We start from the raw sequence: 22,897 nt of genomic DNA, 5'->3' as shown, positions 1-22,897 counted from the left end.
AGGATAGGGCATAGGGGAAGTTGTCCTTGCAGGATGGCTACTGCCTGCATGCTTTTTGGGGGGGTAGATATCTCACCCTCAGATCAACTGGGGTTGGGAGGCATCACCCTTGTACAATCCATAAGCCCCCCAAACCAATCTCCCTTGAGGGGATGCCTCCTAGAAAATTCTGCAAAATGAACTGCATGCAGGTCTCCTTGCCCCATCACTTTTTCTGTGGGAATGTATGATCTGGCCTCATTATGTGCCTACACTATTAACGCTATGAATTTAGTATGATTCAAGGGAACTGGCTGTTTATATGGATAAAATGAATATCCAGTTATATCAGTTAATGTAAACAAAAAGTTTTGGAAGGAATAAAAACTTCAGGTATCAAGGTTTAAAATAATATCATACTATTGGGGATTAGGAGGGGACTTCCACTGGAGGTATTCCATATCTATCTGCTGTAGGGTTCTTGCACCTTCCTCTGAGGTTTCAGGTGCTGACAATGGCCAGAGAGAGGATACTGGACTAGAGAGATCACAGGTCTGTGTTCCTAACCCAAATATGAATTTCCAACATTTTCTGTATGTCTAGATTAAACATATAATTGTCTGCATGCTCAATTCTATATTCCTTATGCATGTTCTCCTCAATGGGAGACTTTCTTGCATAAACAATATCAACTATGTCTGATAAGTGTACATCTTCATTCTCATTCAATCTTCTCCAACTGCATCATGCCTAAGCAACCAATCTCCTGCAAAGGTAATAAAAGCCCTAATTTCCCTATTTATGGGCTTTCTGAACTCAAGAGATTTGAAGCATCATAAATGTGATCTTCCAGAATCTTAACATGAGATTTATTCCCACAGCTAACTAGTCATTTCTATGTACTGTGTCAGGGCCGGGCTGTGGGCAGCCTGTGTGCACCAGTCAGTTACCAATCAGGAGACAAGTAGCAGGGTCTGAGTCAGGCACCACGTTGCAGACAGCAGGCAAATAGCAGAGTCGGGGTCGAACTGGGTCAGGTTACCAAGAAGTCAGGGTCAGACAGCAAGTTACAGACAGCAGGCAAATAGCAGACTCAGGGACAACCAAGGTCAGAAGCTGGAGTCTAGAGTCTACAGCAAGACAAGGTCAAGAGTTGAAGCAAACATATAGTCTGCATCATTGCTCAGACAGCTTCCCATAACACTTGCATAAGTATTTATATACTTGCATAAGCTAATCAGTAGGCTGAGAGGGGCGGCCACTCAGGCCCTTCTGGGCAGTATTTCCTGCAATGCCTAGCTTTACAGGGTCTTCCAGTGGAAACGCAGCCTAAGTTTCCAATGGTGATGTGGAAGCATCAGCAGCCCAGCACCACTATCGTTGTAGGTTCTAGTCCAGTAGGGATGCTGCTGGTCCAGGCTTATTCAGGTGAGTTCTGTGGAATTCCCCACCAGGTGAGTGGCACGGACATGGGAAGCAGGCTCCTAAGTGTGCTTCTCAGAGCCATGGTCTTCTTAGTCCACCAGATAGTACAGGCATCCATCAGGAATCAAGGATGGCGTGCACTTTGTACTCCTTGTGACCCTGGATTTCAACGATGGAAGCCGTGGTATGGTTCAATCAGGGAAGGAGTTCTCAGTATAGGGTTTCAAAAGGGAAATATGAAAAAATTGGGTGTATTTTGAGAGATTGGGGAAGCTATAGTTTAAAGGTAATGAGGTTGATCTGCTGGCATATCTGGAAGGGTTCCAGGAACCAGTGGTCCTATTTCCAGGAGAGTTGACTGGTCTGGAGATGCCTGGCAGTGAGCCACACCTTCTGGCGTACTGTGAATGCCAGAACTTCCTGTTGCAGGTGGTCTGCATGCCTCTTGTAAGCCTTCTTCGCCTCTGCTAGGCGGTTCCTGAGTTCCCCTGAATAAGATGGATTTTTGGACCCAGTCGATGGCAGCTGGTAGTGCCAGGTGAAAACAGGGGTTAGGGTTGCCAACCCTCCCAGTTTTGTCAGGAGTCTCCCGAAATCAGGCTCTATCTCCCGGAGGCTACTGATGCCAAACCGGGAGATGTTAGGCATTAAAACTCTGTCAGCGCAGCAGGGCTAAGGCAGGCTCCTTGCCTGCCCTGGCTCCACGCCGCTCCTGGAAGTGGCCGGTACGTCACTGCAGCCCTTGGGGGGACTAGGGGGGTCTCTGTGCGCTGCCTCTGCCCCAAGCGCCGACTCCACAGCTCCCACTGGCCGGGAACCGCTGCCAATGGGAGCTGCAGGGGTGGCGCCTACAGGCAGGGGCAGCACGCAGAGCTGACTGGCTGCCCCTGAGCCTAGGAGCTGGACATGCTTGCTGCTTCTGGGAGCCACCCAAGGTAAGCACCACCCGGCCAGAGCCTGCACCCCCTCCTGCATCCCAACACCCTGCCCCAGTCCTGACCCTCTCCTGCACCCAAACTTCCTCCCAGAGCCTGCACTCCCTCCCACATGCCAACCCCAGCCCTGAGCCTCCTCCTGCACTCAAACTCCCTCCCAGAGCCTGCACCCTGAGCCCTCCCCAACACTCTGAACCCCTTGACCCCAGCACAGTGAAAGTGAGTGAAGGTGGAGAAGAGCAAGCGAAAGTGAGGGAGAAGGGATTGACTGACTGGGGCATGGCCTCGGAGAAGGGGGTGGGGCAGGTGGCAGGGCAAGGGTCTTTGGGTTTGTGAGATTAGACTGTTGGCAACCATAATTCAGGGGTGGAAACCGTAATTAGAGAAGAAGGGGCTCTAACGTGTACCAGCATGGTCAGCATTGGTATATGAAAACTCTGCATTTCGGAGGAGTGTGAATCAGTTTATCTTGGTGATAATTTACAAAACACTGTTCCAGTACCTGGTTCACCTTTTTGGTTTGCCTTTTTTTTTTTTTTGGGTGCAGTATGCGGAGAAGGGTTTAACCTCGTATGTGGAGAAGGTGAATATGCAGACATCCAGTAACCTGTACGCTCTGTGTCAGAAGTGAGAGGTAAACTGTGGGCTCAGTCTGAAACTATGTGGTGTGGGAGCACATGGATGCCGTCCAGTTGTAGATGGCTTCCATCTTCTGTGGATCCATCTGAATATACTCTGAGGAGATGATGTAACCTAACAATCAAGGGTGGCCTGGTCAAAGGTGCACTTCTCTAGTTGGGCATACAAACCATGCTTCCATAGTTTCTCCAGGACAGACCAGACATTGTGGCAGTGCTGCTCAGGGTTCTCAGAAAACACCAGTATATCATCAAGGTAGATTATCACATATGGCCCAGGATGCCCTTGAACACATCATTTACAAAATGTTGACATGTTGCAAAGGCACTGGTTAAACCAAATGGCATTACTAAGTATTCAAAGTGCCCATATCGGGTAAGAAAAATGGTTTTCCACTCATCCTTAGGTCTTATGCACACTAGATTATATGCCCCCTGAAGATCTAGTTTAGTGAAGAACCTGGCAGACCTCAGGCAGCCCAAAAATTCTGGGATGAGTGGTGGGGGTACTGGTTACAAATAGTCACCTGATTCAATGCATGATTGTCTATGCAGAAGTGTAGTGACCCACTCTTTTTTCACACAAAGAGGACTAGTGCCACATTGGAGAGGTGGATCTCTGAAAGAAGCCCTTTGTAAGATTTTCTTGGATATATGCACATAGTGCCTCTAACTCTGGCTCAAACATAGTGCATATCCTTCCATGTGGCACCTTTGCCCTTGTTTGTAGGTCTATTAGATAATTGTAGTACCTGTGTGAGGGTTGTGAATCCATGTTTTTCTTTTCAGATACATTCAGGTATCTCAGTATTTGTCGGGGAGGTCGAGGTTCTGGTCTGGAATCATTGCTTCTGGTTAGCCCCCGCCATTTGGGGTCTCGCTTCTGAAGGTCTTATTCACTCCTGGGGCCCTGGTTGCGGGTCACCTGGGGGTTGGTTGATTTGTTCAAGGCAAGCTTTCTGGCTATATTTGGAGGAGAAGCTAATGCTTCTCCGCCACCAGAAGATACACAGGTCATGCTGCTCCAACCAAGGAATACCAAAAACTATTGGGAAGACTGGAGAGCAGACCATATCAAAGCATATTATTTTCTGGTGCCCTATTACTATAGTCTCTAAGGGGACAGTCTCTCGGATCATCAGTCCTGATGATAGGAGGGACCCAGCAACCATCTCCACCAGCTCTAGAGTGGGTTTAGCAATGGTTTGGACTGCCTTTGCACCTACAAAGTTGGCAGCAGTCCTGTAGTCTATTATCATTAGTTGCAGAGGATCTGCTGTGCCTGCCCATAGCCTGCAACCGCAGTAGCAACTGGAAACGTGGAGAAGCCTATGGTTCCAGACAGGGTTCTATTTGAAGGTTGGGGAGTGGTTCCAGAGCATGGAGCTCTAGTGATGCCCAGGCTATACTCCACCCCAGCAAGCTTGGGCTGCTCCATTTCCCCAGCTCTTTCAAGTGGAACAAGAGGCAAGGGCATGTCCTGGCATGCTGCAGCTAACATTTTTTCTCCTTTGGGACCAGGCATCGGTGACCCAGGGTGACCTACATAGGTTCAGGACTCAGTTCTACAGGCTTTGGTGTACAAGGTGGACACGGGGTTTCTTTCCGAACATGCAGCCAAGAGTCAAAGCCCAAGGCAAGATTAATAAAAGCCTCTAGGAATGTGACATTTTCAACATGGGCTAGCTAATTTTTCACATCCTAACTGATTCCCCACCAGAACTGGTATAGTTGGACTCCTCCATTCCATATGACATCAACCACAAATCAACAGAAAAAAGCAGCACAGGAGATGGCTGGCCTTTGCCCAACAAAGCTTCCAGAGGGCAGCCTCTGTGAAGCGGACACGATGTAGCTCATCAAAGATGGTTGAGAAGGCTTGCAGGCAGGAGTCCCAGTCGGAAAGCACTGGGCTGTTCTGCTCCAACAGGAGGAAGCCCATTCAAGCACTTCGCCAATGAGCATGCTAACTACTAGCCCCACCTTTATCTGATCTGTAGGGTATATTCGGGGGCGCAGCAGGAAGAGCAGCCTGCATTAGTTCGGGATCCTCCAGAATTTCCAGCAATCCCCATCAAAGCAATTCAGGCAGCAGCACTGCAAGGGCCAGTTCAGATGATGTCTGGACCAGGCCATGAGCAGCCTGTGTGCCTTGGTCAATTACCCAGCTGCAATCAGGAAACAAGTAGCAGAGTCAGGGTTGAGCCGGGTCTGGATACCAGGAAGTCAGAGTCAGGCACCAGGTTACAGACAGCAGGCATATAGCAGAGTCAATAACAAACCAGGGTCAGAAGCCAGAGTCTAGGATCCACAGCAAGACAGGGTCTGGTTTGGAAGAAATCTGCATCATTGCTCAATCAGCTCCCCATAGTGGCTTCCGGGTTTATATATCAGCATGAGCCAATCAGTGGTGCTGCAAAGGGCTGCCACTCAGGCCCTTCTGGGCAGCACTTCCTGCAGTGCCCAGCTTCACAAGGTCCTCCAGCGGAAACCCAGCCTAAGCTTCCAGTGAAGATGCAGAACCATCAGTGGTGCAGAACCCCTGTGCTCCCTGGTTCTAGTCCAGCAGGTTCTTACATATTGTGGACTGTGGCTTGGACTCACCTGTGAATTTCTGTTAGGAAAGCACCTATTTAACATGATGGCAAAATGTAAGAGACTACGACGCTTATTCCAAAGAATGAGGCTAATTCTCTGTCACTAACATCAATTTAAGCTTTACTATGAGGGGTGTCATTTCAGAAAAATTCTGTGGGTAAAGAGTGGGCAAAGTTGTGTCAGCATGCATACAGACCTATGAAAAGTCAGTGGGGTGGAGCACCAAGGACTGGGGAGGCAGCTGCTCCTCCCCCACCTCATAGTAAATGACACCCCTGTTTACTACTAACTTCACCTGGATCAGGCCCAGTTTTCGGCATGAGGCTACTGTCACAGTTTCAGGATAACTTCACCTGCATTCCCTCTCTGTGGTCCCTCAAGGGCACCCACTTAAGGCTTCCAGCTCCCAGCCATCACCTCTCTTGGCTGAAGATCTACATCTCTCTCCTTTCTGACTGGGGTTTTAAGGGTACACAGCTCCCTGAGTTACACTGTGATACCTCCAGAAAGCCATTCTCCCTGAAGGCCAGCACCTGTGCATTGCTTTCTCTCCCAAAGCTATTAATTGTGTATTACCAGCAGTTACCAGTTACCACACAGCTCCTTCTAAGCAAGCACCTTTATTCTCAAGGTAAAAACATAACATTACAAAACATGTCAAAAACAATAAAAGTTCCTATACTTTATGCTAAAAGTTTACCAGAGGTCACCCATCAGTCTTATGGGGCTCTAGTAAGCCACAGTCTTCCCAACAAGAAAAGGAGTACTTGTGGCACCTTAGAGACTAACCAATTTATTTGAGCATAAGCTTTCGTGAGCTACAGCTCACTTCATCAGATGCATACTGTGGAAAGTACAGAAGATCTTTTTATACACACAAACCATGAAAAAATGGGTGTTTACCACTACAAAAGATTTTCTCTCCCCCCACCCCACTCTTCTGCTGGTAATAGCTTATCTAAAATGATCACTCTCCTTACAATGTGTATGATAACCTGGATTTGTGCTGGAAATGGCCCAACTTGATTATCATACACATTGTAAGGAGAGTGATCATTTTAGATAAGCTATTACCAGCAGGAGAGTGGGGTGGGGGGAGAGAAAACCTTTTGTAGTGGTAAACACCCATTTTTTCATGCTGTGTGTGTATAAAAAGATCTTCTGTACTTTCCACAGTATGCATCCGATGAAATGAGCTGTAGCTCACAAAAGCTTATGCTCAAATAAATTGGTTAGTCTCTAAGGTGCCACAAGTACTCCTTTTCTTTTTGCGAATACAGACTAACACGGCTGTTACTCTGAAACCAGTTTTCCCAACCTTTTTTCAAGGGTTGGAGCTCTTGGACAGAAGGTCCTGTCCATTTGCTGGATCAGAAAGAAGGCACCAAGTCATCTTAAGCCCAGCCGTTTCACACCAAAAGCCTGTTCTTTGTCTGTTGATTTAAAAAAAAAAAAAAAAACCCAGTCTGAACTAGTATACTGAAGCCTCTTCAGTGGGTGGTACCTCTCTGGAGTGTTTATAACCTAAATGATTCATCTTAATCCCCCGCTACTGCTTTTAGTTCCTTGCAGAGCTGTAGTAATCCTTCCCCCTTGGAATTACATACAATCCCTGTCCCACAGTGTTATATAAACCATTCATACACTGAACACAAAATGATCCTCACAGATACTGCATGCGGTTGCAATATCTGTCACAGCTACTACATTAAAATTTTTGATTTAGTTGATCCAGCTATAATCAATATCTTTTTGATATGCACATGAATACCCACCTCCCAAGGGCAGCCATGTAAACTATGTGATCTGTATCTCAGTTTGCTGATTTCACAGTAGCTGACAACTATAAGAGTGTCAGAATTTCATGTCATTATATTAAAACTGTAAAAGAGGTTGCCACTGATTCATTATTACAATATTACCTTCATGTAAATTTATCGTGCTTGTTAGGAAAAGCAATAGTAATTTAACTCACAATATTTCAAACCTAGTGTATTTATATTCTTAAAATCATTAATGTAGTCCCCTACTTTTGAAAATAAATATCAAAAGGCAATTGTGAACACATCCAAATAAAATAAAATATTCAGTTCCTATCTATTAGCTTTCTGCTTACATCTAATTTACCAATATACCTGATAGGCACCCCAGTGATAAGCACCTTTGAAATACACAGAGAGGAAAAAGCCCTCAAATCTGTTAATAATAAAACCAGTGTCTTAACTGTGATCTAGATCCTGCAGTTTTAATTTAAGAAAAACTCCCATTTACTTCAAATGGGAGATGTGTCTAAGTGAGAAATGCAAGATCAGGCCCTATAATTCTGAAGTATGAGTCAGCTTTTATGTTCTACACCTAAATGAAGACACAGCAAAGGAAATAAAAATAAAACTGTTTTAAAAGATTAGCTAAACTGTTGCTCTATCTGTCCTTAGCCTGCAGCCCATAAAAATCAAAATTTGCCATTTGCTTTAATGGGAGTTTTGAGTGAGCAAGGGCTTTAGGATCAGGACCTCAGACATGCAGCTAAAAAACTTACCTATTCCAGTTGAATAATATTCAACAGAAATCTCAAAAGTCTGTATAGGAGTAACTTGAAAGAAAGGCAAGTTTTAGATTCTATGATTCTTTCTTTATTTTTGCTTTTGCAACATTTCTTTTGCATTGGTTTATGGTACAAATTATTACTCTGATCCTGCACCTTATAGAATGCGAGTGGGTGCTGTACCCATGTGGAGCCCCACTGACTTCAGTGAGGGCCTGCATGAGCACAGCAGTCCATTCACGTGCTACAAAATGCAGGATTGGGGCTTATAGGTCTTCTGTTGATTTACTCAAACATATAAGATTACCAAAAGGCCATACAGCAGAATAATTCCGATCTAAGGATAATCTTTAGGGCAGTGTATTTTTTTATCAGCACATATTTATGGAATATTTTGGCAAGTTTGCTTTTATTGCATCTATGTGTTTTGATCAAAGGAAGTAAATATTTTGTATACTATCAGGGTGGCCTCTGCAGTACCATGCTTTTATAAGCAAGTGCTGCTGCTGCCTGAAGCTTTCTTGTACTGATATTAACACTCAGCTTAATAATATTTTTTTAAAAATAAAAAGTCTGCTGATTTTAAAAAGAGAAGCAATTATTGCCTGCCAAAATCTTCCAAAAATGACAGGTTACTAATGTACTCATGTATGTAGATAGGTTCATCTGAAAGTAACACCACAGAAATATTTTAAAGTAACAAGTAAATTCAGAATTAAGGCTGAAAATGAACTGACACTGTTCTTAACGCACCCTATTTTGACTACGTATTACAACATATGACATGTAATAATCACATGATACTATTTTGAGACAAATACAAATCACAGGTGCTGTAAGATGACTTCATCATGGAGTTCAATATGCTGAGTTTTAGCCTTAACTCAGAATTCCCTTGACTTTGTGAATTTAAGTCAGATTCGACAATGATATTATAATATATTTTTGATTATTTGTATTTCCTTTTTATTTCTGTAGTGTTAAAAAGGGGAGGCAGGGCTCTGATTAAAATATTTGAAGTTTGACATATTACTGTTTTTTTTGTATGCATACACAAAAGGAGCCAAATTGAACCCTGGTGTAAACAGGTATAATTCCATTAAAGACAACTGAGTTGCACACATTTAGACTACTGAGGAATTTGGCCCAAAGGGCCTGATCCTGTTTTCACATAAGGTAATGAATGGCAAAATTCCCATTATTATTTACACAAAGCCTAATCCAAAACTCACTGAAGTAATTTTCCCTCTGGTCCTGTTCCTACTGATGTCAATGTGAGTTTTGATCTTGACTTTAATTGGGAACAGAATTAGAACCATAATGCCCCAAACTGTGTTAGTTGTTTGATTTCAATGACAGCAGAAGTGGGCCCTTAGTTTTAAATATTTATGTTGATACGTGCACTATAAATTCATAGTAATCGCTTTACATGGTTAAATATCTTAAATTTCTTCTTTTTTTCCAAAGAACCAAAAGCAATTAGATTACAATATGATTTGATCATTTCCCAAATTTCAAACCATAGCCTTTTATGCTGACTAATAAAGTAGTATCTTAAACAGGTAAACTTCATTTATTTTTCTTTACATGCCCCATGTTAATCAAATTATTTTATTTTTCAAAGGTATTAAGCAAAATAATAACAACAAATAAAAATAAATGGTTCATCCTCTGATGAAGTTTTGTACATCAAGTTGACCAAATTGGAATTTCAAAAACCTTGAAGGATGAGGTTTATTTTGGGAAGATTAATACAGCTTTTAAAACATACTAGCAATTTTTTTCTTACAATTTTTTTCAAAAATCATTTTTCCTCCTCACTATTTACAAGATATCCTTGAAAGTTCAACATTAAGGGACCGAATTCTGTAGTCCTTTCTTTGGAAAAACTCCCAGTGAAAGTCAACAGAATTCATGTCAAAGTTAAGGACAATGGGATTGGGCTCAAAATTTCATTTCTTATTTTTTTTTAATTATAATTTGTTGTTGTAGTGTTGGTTATAATTGCTGAGAAGCTAGTACTGATTTTATTTTATTTAAGAATAGTGCTGAAGCTTTCGTTATGAAAAATAAACCTGAAAAAGACAAACACAGGGATGACCCTACACTTCTTACTCAGACAAAACTCTCATTGAAGAATCAGGTCAACACCTAAGAAAAACAAAGACCAATCAAATTTGGGGCTTTCCTATCTTGATACTGTTCTATTATTATAATGCTGCCATAGTTAACAGTCTTCACTGCGAATATTAAAGGAAAATAATTGATCCCTTTTCAATGCATCACAAATGAGAAATGAAAACATTATGTGTAACATTAACTACAGTGGATTTTATCTTTGTTTAATGCCTTTTCCTGAAATATTACCTACAACATATTTTATTAAAAAAAAAACCTTGTATACTATGAATTTCTAAAAAAGAGCTTACTTGCACATTTTATTCTTACTAGCTTTGCCTGAATTCCTTACCGTAGTGTTATCAATTTGGAAACTGAGCCTGAGCTCAGGATTGGGCTCTTGATGCTGACATTAGGAGCCTTATGAATTTATTGACTACTACAACTGTGCACAGGGAAGAATAAGCCTAAATGTGATTTCCATCCCATCACTCCAGGGTTAGCTACCACAAACACTGCAGTTGTCAAGTGAAAGGTATGCTGGCATCACATCACCCAGGCCCCCTAAAAGATGCTTTTTTCTTTTATTCTTTCTTTTAATTCTAATAGTAAATGAATAGAAAGAGCCACTGCAATCCTTACCTTACAAATCTGGAAATAATCCGAAGACAGGATTTCCTGGATCTCATCTCTGGGTGTCCCTGCAGCACCTGCCGTCCCTCCTGGATGCATGGATCCACTTCCAGCGCCAATTCCACCACCACTGCTACTGCCACCACCGCTACTGCCACCAGGAGATGAGGCAGTTAAACCATCCAAAACTTTGCGGAAATTAAATTTCTTCATTTTGGAAAAATCTTTAAAAGGATGTGGGGGAGGGGGGGAAACCAGTGTGCTTTAACGCAATCAGTTACATGTAGCAAAAACAAAACAAAAAAAGAAACCGGTCCGATGTTCTGCTGGCTCAGGCAGTGCGTTAGTCCCTTGTGCTAAACAGGATGCCAATATTATGTATAACTGACTGAAAAATATATGCACCTCATTTTGTCAGATGGAAAAGCTGCCCTGAAAAGGCCCTTTAAAAACTCCACAAGCAGCAAAATTTGAATTGAGATTCAAAAAAGAAATAACGTCAAGCCCAGCACCTGATTCTCTCACAGAGTCCACGTTTCACACTTATTTTGTTTCAAAACGAATGAGCGACCACCAATCCAGATTTAAACCTGCATCCAAAAGGAGCTGAATCTATTTTTTCTGCCTATTTTGCCTCAGCCTTGCCTTTAATTCTTCGCTTTTAGGCAGTTTATTAAAATAACAAACCAGCGTTAAAATCCCCAAACCGCCTTCAGTAAACGGGACCGGGAACCGCTTCCCCCCCGCGGCATGTTGGGCGGACGGGGGGGGGGGCGCCGGCAAGGGGCAAAGACCGGTAACTGAGGGGGGCGCGGGAGTTGGGGCGCGGGGCGCCGGATCCGGGGGGGCGCTCACCTCGCTCGGCTCCCCGCAAGCGGCGACCAGTCCCTGCGCCGCGGCCCCTAGGCGCCGGAGGCGCGGCTAAGCGGCTCTGCGCGCGCTGCCCCCTCCGCAGGCGCCGCCCCCGCAGCTCCCATTGGCCGCGCTTCCCGGCCAATGGGGGCTGCGGAGGCAGCGGGCGGGGGGGGGGCAGCGCGCGCAGAGCCGCGCCTCCGGCGGCGCAGGGACTGGTCGGCGCTCGCCGGGAGTCGAGCGAGGTGAGCGCCCCCCCCCCCCGGATCCGGCGCCCCGCGCCCCACCTCCCTCCCAGAGCCCGCGCTCCCCCGCCTCCGCACCCCGCGCGCCGTTCCCCAGCCGAAGCGCTGCAGGTGTCCCCGCTTCCGGGCAGCCGCGTAGGGAGCCTGCCGGCCCCGCGCCACCCGGGACTATAAACCAGACCTGCTCGGAGCACGAGAACTGCTGTAGGGGGTGTCGCGCTTTCCGGTTGGTGCAGGGCCGGGTGGCAGCTTCTGCTGCAATTGTCTGTTGGGGTTCTGGTGCTTCTGAAGCCTGGATTCTCTCCCTGCCGTCTCCTTCTGCTGCTCTTGCCTGCTGTCTGTCTGTCTGTCTGTCCGTCCCAGCAGCGACAGCTCTTGCTGCTCTCCTCTCGCCCTTTTCCCTCACCCTCCTGAGGGTCACTGACCTTTCCTCACTGGGCTGGTAGCTTTTCACTTGCCTGAGTACTGGACTACCCCTGCACAGGCCTCAGGGAATTAAACTACCCCTCCCCGTTGTCACATAACTGAACCCTCCCTCACAGTCCTGGTGTATCTGAAACACCACGCACAGTTGTAAGGCAACCAAACAACACCTCACCAGTCGAGGATAAAAGCCTGTCTGTTAATCCTTTGGTAACCAACCATCTCCCGTCAGTGGCGCTGGAACCCTTTTAATCGTGGGGATGCCGAAAGCCAGCCCACTTACCGCTGTCTGCATCCTCCCCCCACCTGCCCCAGGTGTGGCTGGGAGCAGTGTCGTGTCTCCAGGAGGGGAGGGACCCAGACAGGGCTAAGGGGGCAAAGGCTGGGGGCAGGGACAGGGACAGGAGCAGAGCCCCTGGCCTACAGACAGGACCCCGTGTGTGGGGCCAGTAGCAGGGACCCCAGGAGCGGGGGTCCAGGGCCACAGGCACAGGGCCAGTGTCCCAAGAGCAGAGTCCCAGGCCCAGAGCTCCAGGCATGGGGCCAGCAGCCAGGCAGCAGGGCCGGCAGCTGTGACCTGCGCCCCAGGCTGGGGAGGGGAGGCCTGGGTGCAGGGCCACCTTGGGGTGCTGCAGCACCCCCTGCACTCCTAGTTCCCAGGCCTATGAATCTCATGGTCCTGGTGTAACCAACGAAAGGTCCCCAGCAGTCCTTGGGTATCTGACTGCTTTTTGGTCCCAAAACAACTAGCCAGTTGTCCCTTGATCCCTTGATGGGTAGCAGGTTTAAAACAAATAAAAGGAATTTCTTCTTCACTCAGCGCACAGTCAACCTGTGGAACTCCTTGCCTGAGGAGGTTATGAGGGCTAGGACCATAACAGGGTTTAAAAGAGAACTGGATAAATTCATGGAGGTTAAATCCATTAATGGCTATTAGTCAGGATGGGTAAGTAATGGTGTCCCTAGCCTCCGTTTGTCAGAGGGTGGAGATGGATGGCAGGAGAGAGATCACTAGATCATTACCTGTTAGCTTCACTCCCTCTGGGGCACCTGGCATTGGCCACTGTCGGTAGTCAGGATCCTGGGCTGGATGGACCTTTGGTCTGACCAGTATGGCCGTTTTTATGTCCTTGTGGTAACATAACCTGTTAGTCCCAAGATAACCAACCAAGTGTTCCTCTGAGACCTAGAATAATGGACTATAATCCTGGTCCTGGATTAACTGACTGACCATGCCCCACAGTCCTGGGGTAAGCAAAAATTTTTCTCTGCCCAATCCTATGGTAACCAATTGATCATCCACAGGCCTGAGACAATTCACTGGCTCTCTGTCACCACAACACAGTCCAGGGGTAAATGAGCAACTATCCCTCACAGTCCTGGGGCAGCCCTTCCTGGCAATGCTGGGGTAGCTGGAACCTGGTGGTGCTGTTCACCTGGCCAGGATGCAATTAGGCTTTTCCCCCCGCATCCCGTGTCTATCATCAAGTTGTTTAAACCCAAAACAAAGATTTACAATGGGGTAAGGTGCAAAACAGTTTAACAGTTTATTAAACAAAGTAAATTAACAACAGACATGTATTTAACTAGGACCCCCAAGTCCAAAAGGACCAAAATACAGAACCACTCGGCTGTTAAACAAGATACAGGGCTTAAAGCCCAGGCCCCAAGCTATTTACAAGGACAGGCTACAAAGGTTACAAAGATGACACTGTACCATGTCTTGATAACAGGATGCGACCGACACTCACGGACATGTCAGGACCAGAGCACTGGACACAGGTGACAGGTGAAGACAGGAACTCAAAGACAGGGCTCGAAGACAGGTAAGCTGATCTTTCCCCAACACGTCTCCTTTGCGAAGACAGGGCTCTGACCAGGGATTCCAGTCTTTCTCCCATGGGTCTTCTTCCCCTGCTGCATCCTGCATGTGTGTAAGATCCAGAGACCGAGGACGGCTGATGGACTGCTATCCAGCGTGCAGGCAAGTAACCCCAACCCTGCAGTCAGAGGTATTGTGGCCTCAGCAGCCCTAAGTGCAGTTGTCCACTGACTGCCTTGCTGACAGGCAGCCCTAGGTGATGGGGGAGATGGACATTTATCGTCTCCCGTTGCCAGGCAGACTAGCCGGTCACGTTGCTTTAGTATTTCCCGCCTTTTTACTCAAAAGAGCGCCAAAGTTGAAAAAGGGCACCAAACTGGTGAAGGAGAAGGGGAACAAACATGGATCCCAAACAACAACTATGGTGATCGAAGATGGCGATTGCAGGGGCAGATGTTAAAATATGAAATTTTCCCTACAGTTCCAGGATAGCCGGGACAGCTGTGCCTGGCGGTGCCAGGGTGATCATGCCTGGTGGTGCCGGGGTAGCCCGAACAACTGTGCCCACTGATGCAAGCGTAGCCGGGGCAACCATGCCCGATAATGTCAGGTAGCTGAGGTAGCCCTAACCCAGCCACTGAGCAGGGTTCACAATGTCCCTCTTTCAGAAGCTAAACAGATAAACAAAGTAGTGTTGGGGGCAGCCGCTGTCCCAGACCCACAGCTCCAGCTCCACCGCCATTGCTCCTGCATGCTCTCAGACACTCTCCAAGGTTCTGAAACCACCCAGCCCGACCCCACCAGCGCTCATGGGCGCATGCACAAATGGACACACCCATACCCCCGCGTGCGCGCATGCCCTGCTCTTAGGGGGTGGAGCACGTATCACTGATTGACAGCAGATTTGCCAAGTCACAGGTCTTCACCATTAGCCCATGTCCACTCCACTGGCTGTCTGAGGAAAGCCAGTGATTATATGCAATTAGCGAGGTGGACAATTGCCTCGATCTCGGAGAACTGTCCAATAGACAGAAACACACCATCAGCTGGTGCCTGGTTGGGCAGGGACAGGTGAGAAAAGTCTTACTGTCAGTTGGAAAAGCCAATGGAGGCCAGTTGCCCATCCTAAGGGCTTGTGATTGGAGCACGGCCGAGACTGGACACTGGTGCTGCCAACCAATAGGGAGACTGGAAGGGCAAATGGCCCAGTGCTGCGACTGGTGACTGATGAGCAGGTGGCACTGGGGGCGCCCAGCCGGGAGGGGCACTGGGCAGAGGGGCAACGTGTGCAAATGCTTGAGCATGTGTGTAAGCACGCCCGTACCAGCCCCTGCCCACAGGGACCCAGCTGGGTTTGCCTGCAGCCACAAGAGGAGCCGCACACCGCATGCTCCGCCCAGCCCCATTGTCCCCTCCAGCGGGAAGGGAGCGGGGCCCATCTGAAGTGTCTGCCGTTGCTGCCGAGCCTGCTCCTTGGGCCAGAGTGTAACCGGGCTGTGGGGCTCCAGGTAACAAAAGCTGAAGTATAAAGGAGAGAAACAAAACCCAGAGCCCTGCAGTGGTGCTGGAACACTTTGTATAGTAGGGGTGCTGAAAACCAGCTAACCAAACTGTAAAGCAGTGGCCCCCAAACTTTTGACCTTGCACCCTCTCACTCCTGTACACACCCCCTCTCCAAGAGCTGGGGCCGGGAGCAGTGCCATGGCTCCGGGAGGGGTGGACACCAACAGGGGCAAGAGGGCAGAGGCTGGGGGCACAGCTGGGGACAGGCATGGAGCAGGCAGCCAGGACCCCGGGCGCGGTGGGGTGTCGGCTGGCAAATGGGATCCCGGGCGCAGGCCGGAGGTGCTGCAGCACCTCCCACACCCCTAGTTCCCGTGGCTATGTAGCCTTGGAGTTCTGATGGGGACCTGCTGGCAAAGGCCAGCCTCTGATGAGGGACAACTGGGAAAGCATCACCCCTCCTGTTCAGGGCAGCTACAGAGCTGGCTACTTCAGGGGTTCTTCAGCCTTCCTCTGAAGCAGCTAGTCCTGGTCACTGTTGGTGACAGGGCACTGAATGACCTGGCCCCTCCAGTTTGCCTATTTCTGTGGTCTTAGCTCCCCCCAGCTCCACCCAAGCATTAGCTGTAATTTTCTGAACAGATTAATGACAAAGAGTTGAAGTGAAAGGGACACAACCTACTTGAAAGCTAGTCAGTTTTCAAGAAAGATTAAATTAATTTCATGTACTACACCTGCCCTGATGTCCCTTGCTCATTTTTGTAGTTTTACAATAAGATTTTCTTATATGTTAAAATGTTTTTCTTTCATTGTGTGTTGTGTGAAAGACCAACACAACCAACAGAGAAACTGATTGACTGTACAAGGGAAATTACAGCTTCCACCATTTCCACCACTAATGGATCTACAATAGTTACCAAGACCCAATAGTGTTTTCTTGAAATGACTGAGTCCTAGAAGCTTACTCTGAACTCAAGAATGGCCTCTTGATTTCAGAAGCATGATATAGCAAACCAAACTTTATGCACAAGGCACAATAAGGAGTCTGTTGAGCTCAAAAGCAAATGAGATAGCTGTTAAAAATGACTCATGCCACCTCCTAAAGTCTGTCAGGGTACTCAAGAGCTTAGAACTGACTAAGAATCTGTTCAGTATTTCATATGATTTTCAACAGAACCTTCCATATTTTTTTGTATAATAAAAGCAGCTGGCTGACTCAATAAGAGCATGAAATCAGTGGAGTTGAAAAGTTATACTTGAGGATTTAACCTACTTATTTACTTGTGTGATTATGTGATTTATTTAAGTGATGTTTGGGGGAAGGATGTCCAGATTTTATTTTAGAATTTTATATTAATGTCTTTATCACAATTTTATTTTACATTATCTTGCTTTGCATCCATAATTTTTCTTTCAGAGTATTTTGTCCAAAATGAAATTTTGATACTTATGATGGTGTCTAATCTAAACTTTTGTTTTTTATGTAGAAACAAGAGTTTTCCAAAAACTGGTAAAGTGTGTGTTTATTTCAGATCCTTGTACTGCACCCATCACATTTTATCACTGGGTAGCCCTAAAAGTCGTAATGCCCGCTATCTGACTAGTGCTACCAATAACCAGTCTTAGGAACACTCATATCACAGTTACAGTGAAGGTCTAATCAAAGAATAGCCAGTTACTGTCAGGTCTTAAACCTAGGGTTGCTGAGCAAGAGCCTTATCATCTGCACCACCCTGTTACAAGAATAGACATAGACCCACAAACAGGGGCTACAACTGCTGACTCAGCAGGATCAGCTCACTAGCAGCAGACTGCTGATTGGACACATCTTAGCATAAATCTTCCTGTCCAGGCCACTCCCCTTGTCTGAGCAATTGTTGCTAGGTCTGCTGCTGACCAGACCCCTGAGACCGAGTTCCAGCCTGCTTGCATGGTCCCTGCTCCTTGTTCCTGTTACTTCACCTTGTTCTTACTCCCTTGCCTTCCTTCCAGTTATTAACACTGGCTTCTTGATCCATGGCACATCTCTGACTCTGGTTTGACCCTTGGCATGGCTTCTAACTCCATCTGTGACCCTTGGCATGACTTCTGACCATGACCCTGACTCTACTCTGGGCTCCAATCATTAGGTCAGACTCCACATTATAGGCTCTGAGAGTTTGCTCAGATCCTCTTAGTCTCTTCTGGGACTCATTGCTGAACCCCTGGGCCAAGTATGGATATTGCTGGATGTCCAATGTTCTAGGGGCCTGTGAATCTGCAAGAGCAGATTGCAGTCCTCTAGGCTGGAAACCAGAGGCTTTGGGATCAAGTACAGCATCTGCAAATGGAAAACTGCAGGAACAAGTTGCAGAACTTGGAGCAGCTGTGAGTACCTATTTGTCCGTTCATTACAACTCCAGCTTGGGACCAGCCCTACAGTTCCATTACCAGATAGCTATGATGCCACCCGCAGCTAGGGATGTAAATACTGTTTTAAAAGTTAACCATTTAAACAATTAAAATTATATCGTTTAACTGGTTAACCAATTAAAGGGAGAGGGACTGGGGTCACTCCAGCTGGCCCAGCGTGGCCAGAGCTGGGGTTGACCAGCTGGGGCTGGAGTCAGTTGGCCCGGGGCTGGCATCGCTCTGGCTGGCCAGCGTGGGGCATCCGGGGCTGGGGTCGGCCGGCCGGCTGGGGCTGGGCTCACTCTGGCAGGGCTGGGGCAGAGTTGGCTAGCGCGGGGCGCCTGGGGTCAGCCAGCCAGGACTGGGGTCGCTCCAGTCACCCCTGGGTTTGGCATTGCTCCAGTGTGGGGCGTCCGGGGCTGGAGTTGGCCTGGCGGGGCGGGGGCTGCGGTTGCTCCAGCCAGCCTGGTGGGGCTGGGGCTGGAGTTGGGGTTGCTCCGGTCAGCCTAGCGGGGCTGGGGTTGGCTGGCGCAGTGCAACTGGGGCTGGGGTTGGAGTTAACTGGCATGGGGTGGCTGGGGCTGGGGTCAGCTGGCCAGCCCGGTGGAGCTGGGGCCGAGGCCGCAGCTGCTGGCCCTGGGCTGGGGTTGGTTGGGGGCGGCCGGGGCTGGGGTCACTCCGGCTGGCCGGGCACAGCCGGGTCTGCTCCGGCTGGCACTCAGGGGGTTAACGGATAAGGCTAATGCTTACCAGTTAACATTTTACATCCCTTCCCGCAGCAAATTTTGAGAGTTTATTACCCAATGCAGACTCCTCTTTGTGCTCCAGTCCCCAGGAATACGCCACAGAACAGGTCAAGGTGAGGCTGGTACTTAGCTTCCTTACTGCCAAGGCCATAATATAGGCCTCTCCCATTCCAGATTTGGACCACCCAGTTTTGACAAGCTGGGCTTCTTTCCTGCAAGTGTTCCCTGCTATTTCTGGTGACCCACATAAAGTTCACATGACGGAGACCACTTTCGGTAAGCTTTGGCAAACCCTTCCTATGTCACCTAGTTTAGATGCTTGGTTGCAGATACCACCTGGAATGATGTCACATTCCTCCACCAGTTTTGGTCTCTGCAACAAATTAAAAGAGGAGCTGGCACGGATAGACCCTCCCACCAGGTTGGATGCCTTTATGGACCTGTGTGTCAGGATAGACACCAGACTTCATGAATGACAAATTCGACAAATTCATGTCTACATTCAGCGCTTGTCAGACAGGGTTTATTTGTTTTTCAGGTGCCTAAGGATTCTCAGGTGCTGCATAATATATAACGACAATTGGTACCCAGATGTTAGTATTATACACCATGGTCTTCCTGTAAAGAAAAATTTTGCTGATGTCCCAGTAATATGTAACTGGTGAATGATATTTCTTCAGTTCTTTTCCACTAACGTTTCTAAAGCGTTTTCCTCACTATTGTGGTCTTACTTCCACTCCCTGCATTTCTTTCTTCACTGAATCACTCTATTTCACCTTTATGTTCTCCCGTACATTCTTGGACTATTAGGCTGCAAAAAATATATTGATGGAATTAGTGTTTCTCCTCCATCATCATGTGATATAAGACAGTCTTATTCTTTGCAAGTTTTACAGTAATCACTTCCTCATTCTAATGATTTCACTCTTCATTTCTTCTTCATTTACTTTATAATTCATTATCCATCTGTATTCAAGAGGCTTAAAGTCCAACTGGCCAATCTAGGATTTGACACGGGGCCCTCGTTAATCTGGCCTGATAACACGTATTTAATCGGTGTATGGACGGTCCTTAGCACGACAGGAGACATGCCTGTCAAATATTCCCAGTGTCTAAGTGCCCACGTTAGTGCCAGCACCTCTTTTTCACAAGGTGAATCAAGTTTTTCTATCTCACTAAGCACCTTGGATCCAAAAGCGACTGGTTTTAATCCTACTCCATTGTTCTGCAATAAGACTGCGCTTAGCCCTTTCTCAGTTGTAGCTAGTTGAAGCTGGAAGGGTATGTTGGGCTGAAGGTAGGCCAACACTGGAGCCTTTGTAAGTACCTGCTTTAACTGATAGAATGCATCTCTCTGGTTTTTGCCCCAAGTCCATTCTTGTTCTGCTATTTGTGTAATGGCTTCTTCCCAATAGGGCATTTCAAGCTTTTCTGGAGCTTTCACTACTGCAAGCCTGTGTGATGTTGGAACAAGAAAACCTCCTTCACTAGCTGTATCCTGAGTCAGTGCCCTATTCGGTAAATCCACTATCAGATTATGATTCTTTAGAATGTCAGTACTAATGATACCATGTCCATCAAGAGCCTGAATACCAAATATAGCTTCAGTGGCTAGTTTTTCCAGTCTTGCACACAATAGGTCTTAAGAAGGGAACAGGACTTTCTTTTCCATTATATCCTTCTAAAATTTTACTTCTTGCACTTGAAACTCTTTGATCTTTGGGACTGCTTTAGTGCAAATAAGAGACAATGTGGCACCTGTATCAATGAGCACTGTCTGTCTAAATTTACCAAACTCTTCCTGTAAGGTGGCATCCACCACTGGTCTTCTCCATACATTGCTGTCAATAGGCACCACATGGGGGAAGGTGGAAGAGATGGGCCCCATCACAATAAACTTTCCTTCTACTCCTGCATTTCTAGGTGCTTGGGTGCAGTTGCAGCTGACAAATTATTCCCTTCATATGTTGCCAATCTTCAAAATAACTCGACTGGAAGTCGGTCGATCAAATCCTTTTACTCATACTTTAATAATCGCTTCCCCAGCACTGCTCTAAATCCTTTCATGGTCAGCAGAATTATGATGATATTCCTGGTTTCTGACTGGATCAGCATGGCTGGAGACATTCTTCTCCTTTGGTGCAGAATTCTTGCCATCTAAATTGTACTTCTTCCCCTTTTGCTCACTGGCTCTACTACTTGTGTACTTCACAACAGCTATCTTCTTCTTTTGCCAGTAACTGGGAAAAGCTTGTCACTGAAGCTTGGAAGCCTCCCTTATTTTATCTTCTAGTTCTCTGATGGTCACCATTCTTGGATTGACTGGACCCAGCGTTACTCTCAATGTAGGTATGAGCCCCTGAATGGGCCTCCTTAAATTCTGGTGTCTCGCAGGTTGCTATTCCATTAACAATAGGTGACATTCCTGCTAGCCAATACAGGATCATTTTCTGCTTAAAAACCTTTCAGGTCTCTCACCCACTTTTTGTCTGTCTGACTAAAACTTCCCTATGATATTTTTTATGTGGGAAGTAGAACCTAAACACAGCTTCATAAATTTCTGTAATGTCTCTAATGTTTGCCAACTGGATTTCCCTGGGTAAGGCACTAAACTCCTCACCATTCATGCATTCCCTTAATAAGGCAGCTGTATCTTCTTTACTGATGGCAGCCATACTACTGATCTTTGATAACCAGTCCAGAGCAGTTTCTTTATTAAGCGGACCTAGTGTCTTTCCATTGCCCTTGCTTGATCGGGCCCATATGGCTTTGTCACGTATCAGGTCTCAACTGGCCAATTGGGACCATAATTTATCATGCTTGTAGTGATAGGTGCTATCAGGGAGTATCTTTTCCCCTCCTCCATTTCATTAGAACTTTCCGGCTCCTCTAAGTCTTGTGGAGCAGAGGGTTGAGTCCTTGCTACTTTTGCTTCCTTCCCATTACTTTAAGTCACCATCAAACTCCTCCTTTCCTGAATCAGTCTTCAGATATATATCCTTTTAAAGGATCCATATTTAGGGCAGCTATGACTCCTTGTGCTTTTTCTTAATTTATCCCTCAAGCTGTTGATTTTACTATTACAAGAGGAGTGATTCCAGATACCCTCTTGTGTGCTTCTAACCTCTTTAACCAACTCCCTTATAGCAGCCTGTGATTGCTCTACCTTTCTGGCAATACAAAATTTTCTTTATCCTTTTTCACAAAGCATGCATTTAATTCTTGTACTTGTTGTTTTAATTGGTTAATGTGCTTTGATTGGTTAAGCACTTGAGCTGACAAAGTACTATTTTGAATCGTTAACTTTTCAATTTCAGCTCCCCTTTTTACCACCTGCTGTTTAACTTGAGATATTAGTTTTTCTTTATTTTTAATGTGTTCATTTAGTTCCCTTGCCACCATTACCAAAACATAGATTAAGGCTCTTTTCTTTAGTTTCTTATTTGGAGTTGGTTTGAAAGTAACAAAGCTTTCCCACTTTTCACATAACTTATCAAAAGCCCATTCTCACCCACAAATAAATCTTCTTTCCAAGGATTTTTACATTTTCCAAATAAATTGACACTGTATTCCAGAGAATTTTGATTTGTTTCCTTATACCATCCATGTATGCCAAAGTTTTGGCTGCTGATTTTTAAACAGTAAATGTCTGACTCACACAGACACAACTGCTTGCATGGCACTCAACCGCAATGGTCACCGCGGTGACTTCTTAAAGTCAGAGCTCAGCAGCGCTCAGCAAATTATGCTGGCCTGCCACACACAGCTACTCAAAGCTCAAGCAGCACACCCCAATCTAATACCTGCTGTAACAAGCAGTGCCTGTCAGCAACTTGGTCTGCTCCTTCAGTTAGTTTGGGTCCCACACAAGAAAGCCACTGACCAGCTGCCAGTGCTTCCACTCTCAAGGTCTATAGACCTTAAATAAACCTTTAACCAAGCTGATTATAAGAAGACATAAATAACATAAAAATCAGTACAATTCAAGGGACGACTGTCAAGGGTCCAGCTACGGTCACCATAAACTGTTACCAGAAAACTTGT

The 22,897-nt window shown here is 46.3% G+C and overlaps 1 protein-coding gene and 1 long non-coding RNA gene across 15 annotated transcripts in view; one reads left to right on the top strand and one right to left on the bottom strand.

Moving 5' to 3' along the window:
* The window catches only part of STXBP5L (syntaxin binding protein 5L), a 441,073-nt gene extending 428,707 nt beyond the window's left edge, over nt 1-12,366 (bottom strand). For 10 of the 13 annotated variants that reach the window (XM_073309702.1, XM_073309712.1, XM_073309749.1 and 7 more), the window contains exon 1: nt 10,881-11,796. In XM_073309702.1, the coding sequence (XP_073165803.1) occupies nt 10,881-11,084 (204 nt within the window). In that variant the 5' untranslated portion in view covers nt 11,085-11,796. Of the gene's footprint in view, nt 1-10,880; nt 11,803-12,149 lie in introns of those variants that run through there. The other 3 variants (XM_073309811.1, XM_073309757.1, XM_073309765.1) reach the window with 3 other exon arrangements.
* The window catches only part of LOC140897333 (uncharacterized), a 29,351-nt gene continuing 18,346 nt past the window's right edge, over nt 11,893-22,897 (top strand). Inside the window, exons 1-2 of one of the 2 annotated variants that reach the window (XR_012154705.1) lie at nt 11,893-11,968; nt 14,125-14,217. This is a non-coding gene — a long non-coding RNA (uncharacterized lncRNA). Of the gene's footprint in view, nt 11,969-14,124; nt 14,376-22,897 lie in introns of both variants that reach the window. The other variant, XR_012154707.1, reaches the window with a different exon arrangement.

Source organism: Lepidochelys kempii, chromosome 1 (assembly GCF_965140265.1).
Source record: "Lepidochelys kempii isolate rLepKem1 chromosome 1, rLepKem1.hap2, whole genome shotgun sequence".
In the NCBI taxonomy this organism is placed as follows: domain Eukaryota; kingdom Metazoa; phylum Chordata; order Testudines; family Cheloniidae; genus Lepidochelys; species Lepidochelys kempii.
Note: the sequence above shows the minus strand (reverse complement) of the source record. Positions and strands in the feature narration are given on the sequence as shown.